At 43.1% G+C, this 21,545-nt stretch overlaps 1 protein-coding gene across 3 annotated transcripts in view; it reads right to left on the minus strand.

Moving 5' to 3' along the window:
- Positions 1-2: 2 nt before the first annotated feature.
- ANO7 (anoctamin 7) overlaps positions 3-21,545 on the minus strand; it is a 33,527-nt gene continuing 11,984 nt past the window's right edge. For 2 of the 3 annotated variants that reach the window (XM_083506386.1, XM_083506387.1), the window contains exons 6-24: positions 19,591-19,733; positions 17,651-17,708; positions 17,074-17,184; positions 15,280-15,445; positions 14,421-14,511; positions 13,945-14,041; positions 13,062-13,205; positions 12,841-12,978; positions 11,651-11,749; positions 11,459-11,561; positions 10,509-10,620; positions 7,684-7,738; positions 6,861-6,958; positions 6,144-6,283; positions 5,535-5,740; positions 5,160-5,302; positions 3,720-3,810; positions 1,912-2,031; positions 3-1,071 (exon numbers count right to left, since the gene is read on the minus strand). In XM_083506386.1, coding sequence (XP_083362512.1) covers positions 1,012-1,071; positions 1,912-2,031; positions 3,720-3,810; positions 5,160-5,302; positions 5,535-5,740; positions 6,144-6,283; positions 6,861-6,958; positions 7,684-7,738; positions 10,509-10,620; positions 11,459-11,561; positions 11,651-11,749; positions 12,841-12,978; positions 13,062-13,205; positions 13,945-14,041; positions 14,421-14,511; positions 15,280-15,445; positions 17,074-17,184; positions 17,651-17,708; positions 19,591-19,733 — 2,175 coding nt within the window. In that variant the 3' untranslated portion in view covers positions 3-1,011. Of the gene's footprint in view, positions 1,072-1,911; positions 2,032-3,719; positions 3,825-5,159; positions 5,303-5,534; positions 5,741-6,143; positions 6,284-6,860; positions 6,959-7,683; positions 7,739-10,508; positions 10,621-11,458; positions 11,562-11,650; positions 11,750-12,840; positions 12,979-13,061; positions 13,206-13,944; positions 14,042-14,420; positions 14,512-15,279; positions 15,446-17,073; positions 17,185-17,650; positions 17,709-19,590; positions 19,734-21,545 lie in introns of all 3 variants that reach the window. The other variant, XR_014526945.1, reaches the window with a different exon arrangement.

Genomic DNA, 21,545 nt, shown 5'->3' on the forward strand with positions numbered 1-21,545 from the left:
GCTTTTGAGTGGTTGTCTTTATTTTCTGTATACTTTAGTGTGGTTTTTTTAAGACGTCACTAATTCAAAATTTCTACCTGCCTTCCTAATGAAATACTGAACAGCTGCTAACTCTTAACCTTTCACAATTAATTCCAAACAATTGTAAAAGAACTTGGACTTTTTAGCTGTTCGTACTGAATGTTGGACAGATTCTGCCCATTTGCTGTCAGCAGGGGTACTGTTTAATCATGATTGCAATCACTAGTATTTGGCATATGCCACATTGCAGCTTCCAGCTAAAGCAGATTCAAACTGATGTGCAGAAGATACTCACAGTCTTGTATTGCTTGTGTGAGAGGAAGGGGGGAGCAGGCAGCTTGTGAAGCTCAGTACCAGCTCTCAAATGGTTGCCTTCTCAAGCAGTAATCTTCTGTTAAGCTGGCCACTGCATGCTAAGCAAAGTACACAGCTACTCTCCAGTAATCTGCCCTTAGCTCATCAGAGCAGCTCTCACTCTTATAAGCCATCCAAGTGATGCAGCTTCTTCCCTCTTTGGAAGATTCCTTGTCGCTAAGCAGTACTTCTTCACAAGTTAAAAAGCAGCCCTCCCTCTTTGTAAACAGGAATGTAGGACTCCTCTGTGCTCACTGCTAGACTATAACTCTATAAATATCAGTAGAAGTCACTTCTTGGGCAGTGAGGACATGGAAAGCCTGACAAAGCTGTTCAGTTAGGCAAATGATTGCAGAGCTGATGAGTGGGCTGGTTAGATTTATCCATTCTCCATGTATATCTTGTCCTTTGCCAAGTTAACACTTCTCAAAGTCCTTAAAGCAGCAGCTGGATCGATCAAATTCCTGAAGCCTTTAGAAGCTCCAAGTCTCCTTCTACAGTACAGCACTAGAGCAGAGAAGTGTCACTTTTTCTCAAATTCTTTTAGGCTGCTCACCTCCCCACCCCTTGCTCTTCCAGAAGCTTGGCAACTTGGCCTGGATCAAAACCAGAATGTCTTTCAGCATCGTGAGCCTATTATGGTGCTTTCTCTGCCAGAGGGGTTGGATTTCTCGCATCTATCACTTCGGTGAGGGTCTGTCATAAGAGAAATCAACAGTCAACAGGGTAGAGAAGCATTGCTCACCTGGCTTCCCAACATGGAGGTCGCTGGTGATAACCAACAGGCAAGACAATGATGGTGAGGTCAACACATTGTAGGTGGAATGACAGATTGGCCCTACAGTGACTTCTGTGATGGGAAGCCAGGTAAGCGATGCCACTCCACTGACAGCTGTTATACCACCTAAAGATACATAGCTGTGTCAGTTCTATACAGCTTACGTTTCAATTTGCTTATTACCCAAACCTCAATACTGCCACCCTTGAGATACAGTAAAGTAATTGGAGCATGCAGTTTAAGCAAAGAGCTCACTCAACCGTAACACACCGGCCGTAAAGTTGCTTCAAAAAAGTAAGCCCAAAATTCCTAATACCTTGAAGTCCACACACCTGAGACCAAAAGAGTTGAAACTTGGCTTGTTATTAGAAAAAATCTATGGAGTTGTCCATAGATTGTTGGCACAATATGCTTTGAATGATAACAGAGGAGCCGTATGGGTGATCAAAGGGCGAGCCAACTTCCAGAATCTTACTTTGCTTTGTCAAATGACACATAATAGGAAAAATATAAGACCTTCCCCTAAAAGGTATGTGTCACTTTTGAAAAATAGTGGACAGGGTTACAAATAGAAAGACTGGTGTTGACATACAGTCCTGTAAAAGGAAACCTCTCCCAGGAGACAAAGAAGGGGATTCAGCACAGGAACAGTGTGACTCAGTTTAGGTTAAGGTTTATGGCATTAAGCACTTTAGATGGTCTTTGGAAGAGAAAATCCAAGTACCGATTCAAAATAATATTTTAAAATAAACGATTACCTTGTTCTCAGCCAGAGCCTCTTTAGCTAGATACTGCTCTCGCTTCACTTTGATCTCCACCACTTCTGGGATGTCGGGCACCATCATATCAATCAGACGTGCAATGAAGAAGACCACGTGCTGGGAAGAGGAGGCAAGAAAGCTGAAGATAGTCAGTGGCCCAAATTGCCAGAGTGGGAGCAAGTAAGTCAGGATCATGCAGCAGCAATCTGGCCCAGCTGTTCAGAACTAGATGGATGGGGAATCCTGCTGCATGTCTGACTCCAGTGTATGAATTCTCTTCACCCTGCCAATTATATGTAATTGCGAAAATATGACTGGAGCCTATCTCACCAATTAAGGGGTGCTTTATCATAGATAAGGGATCCCCTGTGTCCCAGAAAGCAGGACTAGTGCACATGTAGCTTTACTACAGTGGTCTGAAAATGTGACACCTTTATTACATGTAATAGTCGAAACTCAATAGAAAAGTACTTCGTGTTGTACTATGTACAGATCAGCACGGAGCAAGCTACCCATGGGATATAGATTGCTCTACTATACAAATTCCATTTCCCTTTGAATAAGCTGGGATAGAGGACTTCCACAAGCACCAAGAAGGTGCATTTGTAGATTATTTACAGAACAAGGCACATCCTGGTGGCACTGTCAGTAGACTCTTGACCAGGATATAGCAATGACCTCATCCAGATGGAGCAATTTAACATCTTGCCTGGACCAGATCTGCAGTAGCTGCTAAATTCTGCAGAAACGGCTCCATCAAAACCATCTCAGCACCAGTTCCTGACATCATCATCACCTGCCATTTCCCCCCAGGCTGGGACTGAAGGCAGCTAAATAGCTTCTTTGCAACCACAGCTGGCTCCTTTTTTTTTTTAAGGTCCTACACACTAACAACAGAGTTGCCTAAGTGCCAATGTCTGAAGTAAATTCAGAAAGAGGGGTTATTATTTATTACATTTATATCCTACCTTTCCTCCAAGGAACTCGAGGTGTAGTACATGACTCTATTCCCTCCCCATTTTATATTCACCACAATTGTATGAGAGAGGTTAGGTGAAGACACGGGCTGGCCCAAGATCACCCAGTGAGTTTCATGGCTGAGTGGGATTTGAACCTTGTCTCCGAGGCTCCAGTCAACATATGACATATTGTACTGTAGGACACTAGGGACGCAGGTGGTGCTGTGGGGTAAACCACAGGGCCTAGGACTTGCCAATAAGAAGGTTGGCGGTTCGAATCCCTACGATGGGGTGAGCTCCTGTTGCTCAGTCCCTGCTCCTGCCAACCTAGCAGTTCAAAAGCACATCAAAGTGCAAGTAGATAAATAGGTACCGCTCTGGCGGGAAGGTAAACAGCGTTTTCGTTCGCTGCTCTGGTTTGCCAGAAGTGGCTTAGTCATGCTGGCCACATGACCCGGAAGCTGTACACCGGCTCCCTCTGCCAAGAAAAGGAGATGAGCGTCGCAACCCCAGAGTCCGTCATGACTGGACCTAATGGTCAGGGGTCCCTTTATCTTTACCTTACTATAGAACACTGGGTCTTTATAAACAAATAATGACATTAGGGCTGCAAACAACAAGTGAGCCGGTTCAAAAAGTTATGTTTTGGGGCAGGGGCATATTCCAGTAACCATTTCATCTCCCCAACCCCTTTTTCACAGCTTTTTTTTTTGTCCTTCCACCACCATGTGATGTAATCCAAATAGGACTGCCCAAATATGGTAAGTGCTGTAATAGGTGGGTAGATGTAAATGGGACCTCTTGTTTGTAGAGCAGCATTCTGGGGACACTCGGAGGGAAACAAACCTCAAATACAATTATGAAGCCAAGGCGGATTGCCAGTAGATTCCAATAAGCTAGTGAATACCTGCCACTTTGTTCTCGATATGCTCTGTACCTGTGGAGATAGAGCTGTAAGTTAAAGAGGTGTGCTGAGTAGCTCTGAAGTAGTCAGCATAGCAACCATACATTTGCAGGAAACAAACTAAATGTCTATTGCTTCTCTCCATGCCTTCCTGTAAGCCACCACTAAATTCCCTTTAGTTAAACTAACAGAGACCTGAGTAGATTTGCTGCATTTGGATCCTGGTTGTCATTCTAAAGATTAAGTCTCCTGTCCACTTGGTTATAGCAAGGGGGGGGGGAGGAGCCAAAAGATGCTTATTTTCAGGGCTGCAATTCCTATGCATGCTTTTCTGGGAACATAGCTCAGAAGCAGAGCATATGCACTGCACGCAGAAAATCCTAGGTTCAGTCTCTGGCATCTCTAAGTAGGACTGGGAATGTCCCCTGAAACCCTGGACTACTGCTGCCAAGTCACTGTGAACAATATTGAAGCCAATGGTCGGACTCTGCATAAGGCAGGGGTCACCAACACAGCACCTAGTCCTCCTAGAAAGAAGGTTATAAGACAAAATGTGTGGGTACCCTCTAAGCAATTTCTGTAGAGTGGTGTGGCTACCTTGTATGTTTTTCCTTGTACAGTGGTACCTCGGGTTACAGACGCTTCAGGTTACATACGCTTCAGGTTACAAGCTCCGCTAACCCAGAAATAGTACCTCGGGTTAAGAACTTTGCTTCAGGATGAGAACAGAAATCGTGCTCCGGCGGCGCGGTGGCAGTGGGAGGCCCCATTAGCTAAAGTGGTGTCTCAGGTTGAGAACAGTTTCAGGTTATGAACGGACCTCCAGAACGAATTAAGTTCTTAACCCAAGGTACCACTGTACTGGGGTACTTGCCTCTGCATCCTATACCATACTCACCATGGTAGCCATTTTGTGTTATGCTCCCCCCCATGGCAGCCATTTTGAAACTGATGGCCCCACCATTTTGTCAAAATTTGAAATATGCCCACTAATTCAAAAGGGTTGGTGACCCCTGATATAAAGTAACTTCCTATGTTTCCCACAGAACATATAGAGACGTACTTCTGAGTAAACATGCTACACATCTCACTGTATTTGGTTTCTTGGTGAATATTACGCCAGTTTTCCCACAAGGGATGGTTGCCATACCAGATGTTTATGACAGTATGTGGTATGTTATTCCATGTGCCGTGGTCCATGATTCTCCCCTCCAATTTTTTTAAAAAATCCTGCATTATCTGATTTTCTGAGAAAACACTTTGTCCCAAAATAGGCAAGCTATTTTTCAAGAACCTGCCCTCTGTTTAATTTTTGAAGCAATGAACCTGTCCAGTGTCCCCCATGAGGAAGACAGCTGAGACAGAAAAGTGGGAGATCCTACCTGCATGTGACATTGTGCTCCAGGACAAAAGATTTTGGGGCATAGGCCAGGGTGAAGTCAATGTAGCCTTGTAGATCGCTGGCATGAGTGTACTGGTAATATAGCCGAGGGAGGAAGTCAGAGGTGAAGGCAATCAGAAAGGCCTGGAACAAGATAGGCACAATAATAGTCTTTGTCTAAAGAACCATTTCATTTCCAGGTGTTAAATGGAACACATCCACCCACTTTTCTGTCTTACTCCAACTTCTTTACACAACATGTGTATCAAGTTTCTGCAAAGTCATAGCAACCCAGGAAGCTGCCTTCTATTAAGTCAGACCGTTAAGTCAGCTCAGTATTGCTGCACGCAGAGAACCTTGACCCAGCACTACTCACATTGCTAACGACTGCCAGGTGTGTGATGACTTCCAGGATAGGGAACCAGATGCCCATGCCTTGGGCCCGCTCAGCAACCGGCCGCCTGTATTCACAAACAAATTTGTGAGCATCCAAGCGAATTTCCACCCAGTTGTTGAGCAAGGCAAAGAGAGGTGCCAAGGGGCAGGCGGCCACAAAGATGGTAATGAAGCCAAACTGCAGGACTGAAGAGGAAAGAAAGAAGACATTATAAGGGAAGGCAAGCACAAAGAAATCCCATGCAGGAGATAATGTAGGTGAGCCCATACAAGAATTCTGTCCACAGGAACTTTGGATAGCATTTGCTAAGTTGTTCCTTTTCTTAGGAGGTTATGCACACACTCTTTTGACCTGAGTAAAGCTTTTGACCCCATGTATTCTAATTGTCACTCCTCTAGGGCTACCAACTGGTGGGTGAGTGGAACAAGCACAAGTGCTCTTGAACCAGAACGGTTGACCTGAGAACATGGTATAGTCAAAGCGAGATACAGGACTCAGTGTGCCTCACGCACTTACACAGACTAAGCCCTCAACTGTCAGGGAACTGTCCTCAGTTGCTCATCTCCTTCCTTCCCAAATGATTCGTACCCATTTCCAGGTATTCGTTAAAGAGCCCTTCATAGGGCAGCAGTTCGTAATCACTCTCCCAGAGCTGCTTCGTGGAGCTTTCCTGGCCCTCATTCCTTTTAGAGTGAGACTTCCGCTTCTGCCACCATGATTTCAACTTCCTGTGGAGAGCAAGAAGACACAGTTAACATGTTCAGGTTTTGCCCTTTTATTGTTCAACAAGAGACGATCAATTAGTGGCTACATGTCTGCATCTAGGCCTAGACAGAGTTTTGATCTAGCTCCAGAATTGAATCTATAGGGTAGGAGTAACTAATGTTGCATCTTTCAGAAGCTGTTTGACTACAACTACTGTCCTCCCTGACCACTGGACCATGTTGGCTAGGGCTGACAGAGGTGTAGTGCCACAACATCTTGAGGTAGGGATGGAGGAGAAAAAAATATTCAGTTTGCATTCAAAGCAGCATATCAAATTAGCACTTCCTGAAACAATATGAGAACGGAAATATAGCCTTCCTTCAAAATTTGCACTTATCCAGATTTTATGATGCAGTTCTCCAACCAAACCTTTACAAAAATGTATATTATGTTAGGGGGAAATGTGCACAAAAATTAATACATTAGTGAAAATCTATATATTTTGGGGAATGATATGTCTGTTCATCTTGTTGATTCTCTACAGGTCTGGCCATGTCTGGATAGTCCATTGCAGCAAAGCACAAGATCACAAAGACTCACGGGATGAGGAGCTCCTGCACATTATTAATTATTTGCTTTCCCACCATGATGACAAGCAGCTCTTGGGCAAGTTCAATGAGGCAGCCACCTGGACCACACTGGAGAAAACAGAGAAAGGCTTTAGAAGGATGATGCAGCAGAGAAACAATTATATGGAGAAGCATTTAGTCATGTGATCTCTCATCTGTAGAGAAACAGTCTAGAGACAGGTTAACTGCTTCATTTGCTGCTGGTGAAAAGGAAACCTCAATTCTCTACTCCCCTGGGAATCTCTACACCAAACACTGGGGTCTCAGAGCACATCATGCCTACTTAAAAGATTTCCACCACATTAAAACATCGGGGAAGGAAAGAATGAATGAGTCTTTTTAATTGTATGTCCTTAAATGTAATTGCTTTCAGAACGTCTAAATCTGCTTTGTTTTTTTTTTAAGTGGTATATCTGTTTGCTGCCCTGTGCTCTTTAAAGATAAAGGGTGGGATATAAATTCAATAAATAATAATAATAATCTGGCTAAAAGCACTTGACATTGGATAGATGGAGCTAGAAGAGGGATTATTTTGGTTTTTAGAGAAACATCCACTCCCAGCATTGAGCCTGATGCCCTCTTTATCTGGCCTCTGCCTTTGGAATGGCTGACCCTGTTCCTTGGCAAAGAGGGTGCCTTCTTTATTTTATTGCTGCATTTATTATACAGAGTTTAACTCCAGTCTTAAACGTACCTTACGGGCTGCTAATGGTGCCAGCCACTCTAGAACAACCCCTAATCAGCTGTTATTTCTAGAGTCCATGTCCTGCACTGCTCTCTTTTTAGATACTTACATCTTCATTGCGGATACCCAGCAATGTGGAATAGCGTCCTGGATAGCCTACAAACCTGAAGGTGAAGAAAGTATAAAAATAAAAGGCCAAGACAGTCAGCTGCAAGGTCTTTCTTTACACGAGGCATAAACATCCTACTCTGTGCATAAAGAGAAGCCACAGGAAAAAAGCTGGCAGTGACCAGAATGCCATCTACTGTAACCAATCGCAAGGCACCTTCATACAATTTGCTGCCTCAAATGGCTCAGCCAACACAACCCTCATAGAAACTCATAGAAAAGAGGGGTACAGTGGTACCTCCGGTTACAAACTTAATTCATTCCGGAGGGCCGCTCTTAAGCCGAAACTGTTCATAACCCTGTTGGAATTCTGCCTGGGTCAGAGGAATGTGCCACAGCGTAGGCACCGGCAGATATTCCTGGCGACCTCCCCGCGTCTCCACTCTGCTGATAAGCAGGCGAGGTCTCGGCGATTCTTCTCAGATGTGTGAGAGGAACACACCGTTCTTCCTCTCTCCCCTTTGGTGTTCCCCAGGGAGGGGAAAGAAGCAGACAGAAAACTATTTACATCCTTTATTTCTGCCTCTCATATCAGTACAGAGAAACATGTCTGCACTCAACAACAGCAAGAAGAAACTCCACCCATGTACTTCCAGTACGGGTCATATGACACACACACTGAGCTAACATCCGGTGCTCAGTACAGAATGGACTGCCCCTTTGTTCCCATGGCAACAGTCACAAACATCCTGTCTGGCTTTCCAGCCACAAGCAGCTGACTGAGCTGCTGGAGCCTTTGCTTGCTGCAGCATTGGTGCTTTATGGTAACAAACCCAAGGCACACTTTTGCTAATGGCGCCTCCTGCTGCTGCCACGCTGCTGGCACATGACTTCCACTCACATCCCAGGGCAAAGTTTGCAACCAGGAGCATCTACTTTCAGGTTAGCAGAGCTCGTAGCTCGTAACCCGCAGCGTTTGCAAGGAGGACGGTACGTAACACGAGGTTCCACTGTACAGCAATAATCCTGAAAAGCACTAACTTCAGGTGGTCCAAGCACATTACAGGGAAAGGGGGGCAGGAATTCCCTGCTCTCTCTCCAAGCACGTACATAAGAATCCGCAACGGTCCCTTGCTGATTTTTATTTTAATGATTTCTAAACTGTCTTTCATGCAACAATCACAAGGTGGTGTGCAAAACAACATTAAAACTTATTTACAGAATAAATAACATGGCAGCAAACATTGGGTTGAAATATCAATGTCCAACAAAGGCTTAAAAGAACAAATGATTTTTAGCAGACACCAAAATGCCATCATTGCTGGTGCTTGCCTTAATTCAATAAGAAAGCCTCCCTACTGAAAATGTACAAAAAGATCTCTGCAGGTTGCAGAACAACCAGAAGGGCCTCATCTTCTTTCTCTCCCCCCCTTTTCTTTTTTAGAAAATGTCAGTTTGGCCAGGGACAATTTGAAGCAGAGAAGCCTTGAGAGGTGCTTAACCTTTCCCCTGCCTGTTCACCCCCTCACATGTAGCCAGGTTTTTAGATGCGTCCTAAAGATGGTCCAATTGATTTTATTACACACATTTATATGCAACATTTACTTACAGGTCAAGATCTCCTCCAGGACTTCTCTACTTCCGACCACTACCTCCTAATAGCTTCTTTTTCTTCTTTTAAGGTCTGTAGAGTTTTACTATTTATGTATAATATTTAGTTTGACCCGAAGAAACCAGTCTTTCCACCATAACCTTCCAGCTATGCCTGGATTCAGGATCCCAAGGTCATTGCAAACATCACAAACTAACATAGCTGGCACATTTGGTCTTGTGTTCACCTACAACCAGTCTGACTTTTCAATACTCACCGCTGAGGATTCGCATTATAAACTATAACCACTTCTGGGCAGTAGATGGCAACAGGGCCTCACTTTTTCCTCAATGGCTATCAATAGCAACCACTTGCAGCTAGAATTCCTGCTGAATTTTGAGTTTTACTACATCTGAGACTTGGCTGGATCAGAAGAAGCATCAGTTTGCTACTGAATTTAACTTGGATGAGGGTAAGAGTAGTGGAGCAAGACCACACCTTCAAAAGAATTGCTAGAAGTCCTCACCTTCTTGAGCTCCACTCTCTTTCTGTGTGGCCTAGACCACTGCTCTTCAACTTTGGGTCCCCAGATATGTCTGGACTACAACTCCCATCATCCCTGGCCATTGACTAAGCTGACTGGGGATGATGGGAGTTTCAGCCCAACATCTACACCATAGAGAAATATATATGTGTAGATTTGGTTAGGCAGTTTAATGATTTTTCTAAACACACCTGGAGACCCAGTGTTGAAAAATATTGCACAGAGCATTTTATTGTTGCGGGGGGGGGGGGGCAGAACTTAAGAAGAGCCTGATGGGTGAGGCCAATAGCCCATTTAGTCCAGCATCCTGTTCTCACAGTAGCCAACTAGATGCTTGTGGAGAGTTCCATTGGTATGTGCTACAGTAAAGTCAGAAAGCATGGCACAGCCAAGAGATAGGGCTCTCCTCATAGTTTGGCCATGGTTAAATCACCTACAATAGTATGTAGGCAATAGTGTGTCTGTATTCTTCCCACACTAATGAAAGTAGTCCTGTTCTCTAAATTGAATGCAGATGGGATATCATGTTATGGAAACAGAATTATGGGGAAGGAGGATACAGAATTATACAAATGTGAGCGTGTAGTAGGGGCATATTTCAATGGTGCAGATGAGTCTTTCAAGTATGCCTAGGCCACAGAGGAAAATGGCATCCACTTTAGAGAAGCTGCCCATCTCCAAAACAGCTTACCTGCCCTTAAAGAACGCAATGTAGATGGGAGAGGAGTAGAAATTGATGAACTCAAAAACAAACACCTTGAAGGTGAATGCATCTTCAAACATGGTCTGTGTACGATGCATCTCTATGGAAGAAAAAACATAATAGAGTACCACAAGAATGGTGGGAACTTCCAAGCCCTCTCAGTGGTAAATCACAACAGGAGCATCCTTAGTGCTTTAAGTGAACAAAGGTGACTCAAACTCCACCCCCAACCATCTCAGTGTCACAGAATTCTAATGCACATTGTGGGTTACAAGTACCTTCTAGTTTAATGAAATACTGTGGCTGAGATGGACGAAAAACAACTCTTGTAATTTCTGATTTAAGCCATATTCACCCCTTTATTTTACGTGTAGTGGTACTGTATGGAAGGAGAGTGAGGCTGTGCCCCCAGACCCACTCAAACCCTTCTCTGGATGCCTGTGAACTGAGTGCAGATGTCTGTAGAGGGTTGCCTACTAATGAGGGAGATGCTCATGCAATCAAGATCCCAAAATTTAAACATGAAAAATATGCAGGAAAAATAAGAGGCAGACTTTTAAACAACTATAAAGATCAGAGCAAGGCAATATTCCAAAATGTCATCCAAAATTCACAGCAAAGATTTAAACCAAGCCCTAAGAAGATAGTAAAAAAAATCCTCTTTTGGGGATTCCAGATTCTATACACCACCATAAAAACGTTTAGTGCCACCCACTTTAGCTGGTGCTTTTAGAAGACTATGGCAAGGCACAATTTAGTTAATATTAGGGTGAGTTAGGAAGTAAGGCTTGTGGATTTCAATAAAGATCTTCTCTTTGCCTGCTGCTGCCCCTGCCCCTCTCCCACAAATTCAAGCCCCGGTTTAATGTTTTGGTTTCAAGAAGCCGGCCCTTCAGGTTGAGAACCTGCTTCGGTGTTTCCAGATACAGCCTACTTACCCCACTTGGTAAGAAAAAGTGCCAGTGAAGTGTAAATTTTTGATAGGATGAGGATGAAGAGGAGGTTCACCACTGAGCCAGTGAGGCTAGCAATACGAGAAGCCTAAGAGGGAGAAACAGGAGAGAATGTGAAGTCCAAATGCAAACAGCACACCTAAGGTAAAGTGGTAGAGAGTCATGGAAGTGTCTTACCGAAGCTACAAGAAGGTATTTCCCAGACTTGGCTACAACTACGGCAATGATGGCCCGGTAAAGGATTATCGAAATCAGGAACATCACCACCACAGCAATCTGAAGACAGAACCAGGCTGAATGAGTACTAATAATATGAGTTTGCTGTCTTATTATTGTAAATGGATCTGTTACTATGACTTGGGGAGGACTTTTTTTTTTTACTTATTTACTTACATTTATATCCATCCTTCCTGTCTCCAACAAGCTCAAGATGGCATGTGGCTTTATCTGATTTTTATTTCTTTTTATCTGTTTACATTTACATCATGTCTTTCCTCCATGGAATCAACTTTTTATCACAACCACCTTGTGAGGTAGGTTAGGCTGCAAGACATAGCAACTCACCTAAAGTCACTCAGTGAATTCCCAGGATTCTTTGGTGGGAATCATCTGCTTTAAATGTGCATTGGATATGCTTTAAGTGTGTTGTGTGGAACTGCCCTTAGTGAGGCAGAGGAGTGTCAGTGAGGAGTCAGTCATCAATAATGACCATAGAAGCCACAACAGACATAGAAACCGTGATTTCCTCCCTTCTGAGTGGCTTTTTCCTTGGCTTTTGATCCAAAAACAAAAAGCAAGAAGTAGTAATGGTAACCAAGAGAGAGGAAGTGAGGGCAAATATAACATATTGTTACACGCCATCCCAATCTCCCTGAGTGATGTTAGATTCAAGGGGTACCAGATGCACTTACCCAGGGTATGTGTTTCCTTTTAGAAATGAAGCACAGTAGAGACTGTAATGTCTTTATGATATATGGTTTATTTACACATATATACAACCTGAGCCTATGATAGTGGGGTTCACAGCATTAACACCCATGAGGTTCTGGCTTCTCCCACAGCCACAGCAGACTTGGACTTAGACTTAATATAATGCATTTTTATGTTATGTTCACTAATATATTCAACTGAACACATCTTTTACCTAATGTATGCATTTTTGTAAACATTGGTCGGAGCGCTGCACTGCAAAATTCAGATAAGTACGAATGTCAAATGATGCCTGTGTTTCAGTTCTCATGCTGTTTTTGAAAGTGCAGATTAGAAAGATTCACCACTAAATGTGAACTGTATCGAATTTCTCCCCTATCCCTACTCAAGAGTCCATCCTATTTTACGCCTCCACCCTCAAATAGCAGCTCCCTTACCATCATGATGATGACCATTGATCCAGCCATGATTCTTTTGAAACGGTTCCGTGTGGGGAAATAGGGCTCCTCCGCTCCAGTGATTGGATTTGTGGTTGTCATGGGTGCCATAGCAGTGAATTGGGGCCGTGGACGTTCCTACAACAAAGGAAACCTGAAGTGGGCTCTGTGTCACCGTTGGGCTTTTGTGGTATTAGAGCCCCCCCCCCCAAGGCTAGTACCTCAATATCTTCGAAGTCTGAACAGTCCCAGCGGTATGTCAAGGTAGCATTCAGCCGCTTCCAGTATTCAAGGAATGTGACTGCCCATAAAGACATGAAGATACTGAAGAAGACAGTCCCACCATGATCAAAGAGGCGACCAGCCTGAAAAGAATAGGGGGAAAAGGGGAAGGAGCTGCACTTAAGCATGGGCCAAAACACTCTTAGACTGGGACAGAGGGGAGATGAATTTTGTATCAAGGGCAAATTACAGATAGCCCAGTTTTTAAAATGCAGTTCTACCCAAATCACAAAGTGAGGAGCAGGGGTGTGGTTTAAAGAAGCAAAGGGGGACAAACTCGGGTCCTGCTAAACCTTCCCTGCCCACAAGTCCCTTTAAATCTCAGTCACCCACTTTACATGCATTTAAAGGCAAAGCTACATTTTAAGACATGGGCCTGCTGCCGTTGCATGTAGTTTGGCCCCAAAAGATAAAGGTGGAGCTAGTTGCATCATGCACTAAAAGCAAGACCTGAGTTCGAAAAGTTGTGTTACGCAATGTGAAAGATTATCAGTTTAATGCTGGTGAACAAATGCTACATGAACAGAGGCTGGATCAAATTATTTTTTACGTGGAAGCTGATAGCACATAGCTGATGTCTTGCCTTGAGTCTGTGGGCAAGTACATAGGCTCAAGGCAAAGTAAGCATGGAGGAGGCTATCTGAACCACATGGAAGTGTAGAAGATCAGCATATCACAGTAAATCCAATGTACTTTTCTGTGTGACCCTTTATCTGAGAACACACAACGTACTCCTAATCTGACACATGACTTTAATGAAGTGTTGACAAATGCTTCACCGTCATGCTTGAATCAGTGCTGTCCCAGAGCCACAAACTGTACCTGAAACATTGGGCAAATGGTGGAGAGGTTCCAATAGGGGCAGACTTTGCAGAGTGGGCACATGTTGTATTTCCCCTCACTGGTACAGATCTCCTTCCTGTTGTGCAGATGGGAGCAAAAATAAAAGGGTAGGAAAAAAGCAATTAACCCACCACATTAAAATTACTGACTCATAGCTTCTCTTCAAAAAACACTTTGTTTTTCTGGCCTTTGGCTCTTGCTGTTCCTAAGGCTGCCTTTCCCATTCTTGCAAGGATAGGTATGGCCACATTAGGTACCACTTAACACTAGCTGCATAGGCAAAGCCACCATTCACATTCTATTGATATCCCCAAGGAACTTATTTCTAACGAGCAGAAATCTCTGCCACATTCTGCTCCAGATCTGTGAAAAAGCCGGGGGTTACAAAGCCAAATGGCTTGTCAGTGGTTTTACAAGCAGAAAAGTGAGAAAGAAGAGAAGAAATTAGAACTTACGTAGGGATGTCATCAAGCATCATAAATATGCCTATTATGAAGACTAGTGTCCCCACTACAGCTGCTGGCAAAAGCCATCCAGTGTAGAAACCTAAACAAAGAGAGGTAAAAGCATATTAGAACTGCAGAAGGGGAGCCCTGGCTACCTATGTCTAGCTGTTGCCCATCATCAACTTGCTTTCCAGAAAGCCAGAACCAATTAAATTCATTTTGTGGAAAGGACCCATCTTACAAAAAAGGCTTATATTTCCAAGCATAGCAAAGTGCTAGCACTAGGGATGTGAATGGGTGCATTCTGACTGCAAGAAAAGCACTGATCTATTTCCTCCATGGGCAAACTTTCTTAGTTGCATACAGCAAAATGAATCACGTTTTTAAAACACTATTCTACACTACAAACTTACATTGGTTTTATACTACCCAGTCATGCCTTTTTCCATAGAATAGTTGACAACTATATTGTTGTCAGAGATTCCAGATCTCTTTCTCCAGTGAACCATAATTCCTTTAGTTCCAGGGAATGACTACAAAACCAGTTAAAGTCTGTAATGCTGAAATGCCCCCAGTTCTCCATTACCTGGCTTACTAAAATGCCCATTTTTGCCAGGTTGGAGAACAGGCTAACAGTTTGTACTGACTGACATGCCCATGTCTATGGACATAGCTGTCAATTTTTCCCTTTTCTTGCGAGGAATCCTATTCGGAATAAGGGAATTTCCCTTAAAAAAAGGAAAACATTGACAGCTATGGCCTATGGAGCAAATAGGAGGGGCAATCCATTTCAAAATAACCACGCTGGGCTCAGTTTGGCACTAGAACAAGATGCTAGGGAAATGGACATAAGCGGCGTTTTACTCACCAAGCCAGGCAAAGTAGAGAGCAATCTTCTCCCCAAAGTACCTGCGGATGTGATCCAATGGCTGGTACTTATTCCACTTACTCCACTGGGCCCAGTAATGGAAAAGAATCTGCCTCTGATTTAGCTGAATATGGGGGATCTCCTTCTGGGGAATCTTGTAGGGACCCTTTTGGCAGAAGAGGGAAAGTACCCATATCAAGTACAGATTTGTTTAAAATGTGCTGTGTTTTATATTAACTTGCAGAAATTCCCCGTTAAGAGTTGAAGAACGTAACTTTTAAAAATAGAATAATCAATTGCAGCCTTCATGAATAGGTCACAATTTTAACATGTATTTAAAAACAAAAACAAAAAACCAACGCTTCCTCATTTGTAACAGAGAAAAGGGGGTGCCCAATATTAAACCTATTCACTCTTTCACAGAATCGCATGAACAAAATCCAAAACTGTAAGTATATTGTTTGTCTTCCGAGCAATCAAGGAGATATTTAGATATCTGAAAGGAGTGGGTTCTTCTTGCCAAAACTCAGTCAGATGCTCTACACTCAGCTAGGGATGAAGGAATCTGTCAAATTTGGTTTCACTCAGTTTTTCATCTTTCCAAGCTTAAGTCCAGTTTCCCATTTTCCCACATCAATTGCAAATTTTGGAGGACGGCTGCGTTTTGGTTCATGTATTGCTTTGGAAAGAACAAACTGGGTAAGCTCGCATTATGATGCAAACCGAACTGAATTTCTCCCCCCCCAACTATCTACAGCACAGTCAGAATAATTCATGAGCTGTAAAGTCAGGGTTCTCAAACTCCGCTACATCAAATTTACTTATTTTTAAAATAAAGCAAATAGCTGTTTAGCTCCCAAAGTAGGTCAGAACTCAGATTTTGAAAGCTCAGCAAGTCCTGCAAATCTTTATTCCATTTCAAATGCAGACAGATCAAAGGCAAATGCAAGCCAAATAAGGCCGGTGTTTTTAGGCTACAAGGAAAGAATCCAGTATATCTATTTGTTTGCATTTGGTGATGTTCCGTAACATTTGCCTAGGGCCAAAATAATTACTTTAGTTTCACTTTTCCTGTGCCATTGCAGATACCTGAAGAAGCCTCACCTTGGGTTTAATGTTCTGTTTGTGAAATTACTACAGTATTGTAAAGGAGCAAAATGCCTACTTAAAAGACCTAGCTGAAGATTTAAAAGAGATCATTTGATTCTTTGCCATCTATGGTAATATGTAGGCACAACTGTCTAGCCAATATAAACAGCAGTCTGTAGCAAAGAAGTGCACTCTAAAGAGGAGCTCATTGTATACAACTCCCACTCTAGACTTTACATAGGATCCTGTTCCCTATATACATAATTAGCACATCCTGTATTCTGCTGTTTCAGGAAGATTGTATACTTGAGAGTGAACAGTTTTGTGATGTCCTTGGAGACATACATTTCCACAAAATCAGTGGCAGCGTCATTACCATGCAGAAGGCATCCTGGCATCTCCAGTTAAAGTAGGTGTGGGGAACCTTTGGTGCTCCAGTTGTTGCTGAACTACAACTCCCATCAGCCCTAGTAAGCATGGCCAATGGACACAGCTGATGGGATTTGTAGTTCAGCAACAACTGGCGGGCCAAAGGTTCACCACACTTTTGAAAGGGTCAGGTAGCAGGTGATGATGGAAAGACCTTTGCCTGAGGCCACTGCCAGCCTGCTCATGTTTTCAAATCTCCCTGTTTTCTATTTCAGTGTCACTTTGGGCTAACTAACCCATTTGAAAGTGGAATAGGAAGAGCACTTGCCAACTTACATCATGCAATGGGAATGCAGCTGTGAAGACCTCCTCATTCAGCAGCCTTTCTATTCCAACCTGCCCTGCCTTTGGGTTGCCATATGACGTGGTGGCCAGGATCTCATATAGCTGAAGGGAAGCACAAAGAGGTTATTTTGACTTCTACATCATCCATTTTTTTTAAAAAAAGTAAATCTGCAATAGTACCTCTCCACCATCATTCTGATTAACTGTTCATATTCTGCTTCTCACTTTACATTTCCTTCTCTCATTATCAGGAGTCTGGCTATACTTTAATTTGGATGATAGGACTTGGTTTTTCTTTCTTTACCTTTTTTAACATAATGTCATCACAGATAAATCTACCTGCTACGCTCAGTTAAGAAGTAGGAAAGGGAATCTTGAGACCAATGAAATGGCAAAACAGGCCAGGCGTTGTACAGAGAGATGAATGGAGAAAAAGTGGCAACCAAAGGAGAAAATAGCAGATAAAAACTGAATAAGGAGAAAGAATAAAGGCCAGGATGAAGTTCCAGTTCCCATTGCATACTTCACCAGGCTTGCATTCATTTCACCATGTGGACTTGGGACTTACTATTCTGTGTCGCTGTGTGGTATTGAAGAAGGTATCATGATGTTCACTCCCAAGAAACCTTGGAGAGAAATGTTTAATATTAACAACAACAACAACAACTTACTGAAAATTCAAAGCAGAGCTTGCACAACAGGAGAGAATAATTGCTTTTAATCCCAAATCAAGTGGTACATCAGTTTTCAAATGTCTCAATTGACGAACATTTTGGTTTTCGAATGCCGTAAACCCAGAAGTAAATGCTTCAGTTTTCGAACATGCCTCAGAAGTTGAACATGCCATGCGGCTTCCGCTGAGTGCAAAATCCTGAGGCCTAGCTGTCGGCTATTGAGTTTTCTGTTTTCGAATGTTTCAAAACTCAAACGGATTACGTTCGAAAAGCAAAGTACCACTGTAATAATTTTTAATCCTTAACGAATATGCAGAATACTGCATGGTATAGACTATAGATCTCTGATCAAAAAAGACTAGACACATTTGCAGATCACCAGGAATGTCAAGAGAGGCAGCCTCAGAAATTGTAGGGCCTACCACTTCTAACACCAAGGCTGCATACACACTGAAACTTTGAAGTGCATTCACAGCACAATTCCCCTCTCAAGAAAATTGTTGTTTGTTAAAGCTTACTGGAAATTGTAACTCTGTGAGGGGTAAACTACAGTGCTCAGAATTATCTGAGGGGAGAAATGGAGGAGTTATTGGTAAAATATAATGTGTGTATTTAAAAAACTTCTGAGATAATTAGGGCTTATTCACACTTAGCTTTTGCCACACTCTTTCCAGGCAGAGGTCCATGCTTTAATGCTCAATGTCAGAGCGTGCTGGGGTGCATTGTGTTGCCCCAAGTTTTCTCCACAAAACCCGCTCTTTATAGTTGAATTGGAGCAAACGTCAATTCAGGTTTTCTGTGTATTGACGTTTGCTCTTTAAAGAGCAGGTTTTTGCAAAGAAAGCTCCAGAGCAGAAAAAAGGGAGTTCGGACACAGAGCTTTAAATCTCAGAGGATATCTGGCCTGGAAAGAGCAGAGGAAAGGAAAGTGTACATAAGCCCTCAGATCCTCACATATAGTTTGTGAGGCACTGTTGACCCCAGTTACTTATTTATCAGCCGCCTAATGCAATAAGTCTCTAGGTGATGTATAATAGAATATAAAACAAGCGTCAATATACAGAACATTTTAGAGAAAGAAGGATGTGATATTGAAGAAGATGGCATCAAGACCCGATTCAGTTGGTCTCCCCTCCCCAACCCCACTAGGCCATTCTATCACCAACTGCCTTGTTGGAGGGATCCTGATTACTTCTTAATATATTTATATTGTTCATTGTGGTTTTTAAGATTAAAGTTTAGTTTAAGGTTTACTGTAAGCAGACTCGGAAGGAGTTGTATCCTAAAAGGTAAGTATTTGTAATACAAGAAAAACAAAACTTCTGCTTATATTGTCTTATTGGAAAAGGGAAGGTCTCAATAAAGGCATGATATTTTTAAACTTGCAAGTGGGGTCATGCCTAATAATGTCCATGAGGTATCTTGTTCACATGGGTTTACTAAGGTACACTTGACCCCCAAATATGACTGGTATTGTGACTTTTTTCTATCCACAAACTGCAGTCTTAAGCATGTCAACTAAGAAGTCCATCCGAGTTTCATGGGGCTTACTCCTGGGTATGTGGATATAGAATTATAACCTTAAAGCCAGTAGTAAGATGTATTTCTGAAAATTTTGCCCTGTTTTTCCACATGAAAAGCCCCTGTGGGAGCTTTCCAAAAGCCATCTCCCAACATCAATAAAAGCAACGAGAAGGTGCTACATGAAAGCAGCAGATAGTGGAAAATCAAAAACAGCAAATAAAACCAAAATAGTGACATTTATATATAGCTGAATGTCTGTTCTAATTTGGGAAGAGGGTGGGTCAAAGAATAATTAATTCCAAATTCTTACCAGGGTAATTTATTTGCCTTGAAATGACAGGTGTAGTAATCCAAGGGAAAGTTAGGAACCTCATCATACAGCATATTGGGGATGCCCAGCTTCACCAGCAACCTGTGAGACCAGTTAGCTACAGCCTGAATATTGGGCACAACCTGAGGGATAAAGCAACAAATAGCTCTACTGTCCATATGCTAAGCAGGTGCAGGGAGGAGGACACTCTTAACAGTCTGCATACAAGTGAGGGAGGAAAGAGAAATAACACAGGCAAGACCAAGCAGAAGGTGAAAGAACCTGAGGTTCTGTTAAAGCAGGGGTTGGCAAACTTTTTGGGCCCATTTGTCGGTACTACACACACACACACACACACACAGAGAGAGAGAGAGAGAGAGAGAGAGTCTATTGCTATGGATCTAGGAGGGGTCCCCACAAAAGCCGAAGAATGAATAAATACTAGGATTTTGATTAATGGGGATATGTACCAGACAGGGAATTCCTGGGCTGGCTTATGCAAACTAACCTGGCGAGCTATGGCTATCAAGAGAACAATCTCTTCTTCTTTGGCGATCACTCGTAGCCGAGTAAGATTGTCTTCCATAAATACAGTTTAAACAATGAGTCTGTAACTGCCCAGGTAGGAGAAGTGAACATTTTCCAACATTATGCCATTGAGTTGGATTTGTGGTGTTGCAGAGGGGTTATTTTGTACTTGTTGGTGCAGCACTTTGGTTTTTTGGATGTTGAGCGATAGGCCAAGCTTTTCGTAAAAGGTAAAGGACCCCGACAGTTAAGTCCAGTCGTGAACAGCTCTGGGGTTGCGGCACTCATCTCGCTTTACTAGCCAAGGGAGCCGACATTTGTTTGCAGACAGTTTTTCTGGGTCATGTGGCCAGCATGACTAAGCCGCTTCTGGCGAAACCAGAGCAGCGCATGGAAATGCCATTTACCTTCCTGCCAGAGTGGTACCTATTTATCTACTTGCACTTTGATGTGCTTTTGAACTGCTAGGTTGGCAGGAGCAGGGACCAAGCAACGGTTCATAGAGGGCCATTAACAATACAAAGGAACTCCTCCCCCCCCCCCCCGCCCCAGGTGTGACTAGAGACTGGGAATTTGGGAGGTTGCCAGGGTAACTGCTCTGGGGGAGGGCAAGAGATTTCCGGGAAGAAGGAGGAGGAAGAAAAGCTGGAAGGGGATGCTGGCAAAACTGCTTACACAACTGTTTCAGGAAAGGACCATACTATAAGATCAGTGCAGACTTAAGGTGAAAATAGATGATTAAACCATATTTCTTAAAACCAGAACAGTCTCCACCGTGTCTTCTATCCCCCAAAGGGACATAGACTCTGTGTGTGTGCCTGGGACCCCATGAGCTCTTGCCACCACTCTGCAGAGAGGGGCAGGCACCCAGCTTTTGTAACACTATTCTACTGGCTACAACAGAATGCTTCTTTCAAGCCCAGTTTCAGGGAAGAGGGGACCCATGGGTTTTTGGTGGAGGACCAAATGACACGACCTTTTGCCTAATAAAAACAAAAGACTGTGCATAGAAACTAGATTCCACAGTCAGATTCTTTCCTACTCTTGTTTCCAACATAGAATGTTATGTAGAAAACCTTTTTAATGGGGTAGCATTTAAATATGCAACCCCCCACCTCCACCTGCAGTCTGATAAGACACAGTCTAGGAACAACAATCTTACTGCCCCATTTGCTGTTTGCATTGTTATGGGTTTGCAGGTGGAAACTTTCTCCTAAAATTATTGGTTGCCGGGTTCTCCCCATAATTTCTGGTATTAGTAAATGTGGGGTTTGATCAATGGATTCAGCAAGACCTAAAAAACAAGTCAAGCCAGCTTCTGCAAGAGATTGGCTAAGAGAGTTGCTGGACTTACGCTGTCATGCCAAGAACAGGACTGGGCTTCTGACAAGCACTGCAGGGACCTGGCTTAGCTAGTACAGCATACT

The sequence above is a fragment of the Podarcis liolepis genome (genome assembly GCF_965112155.1).
Source record: "Podarcis liolepis genome assembly, chromosome: 5".
Lineage (NCBI taxonomy): Eukaryota > Metazoa > Chordata > Lepidosauria > Squamata > Lacertidae > Podarcis > Podarcis liolepis.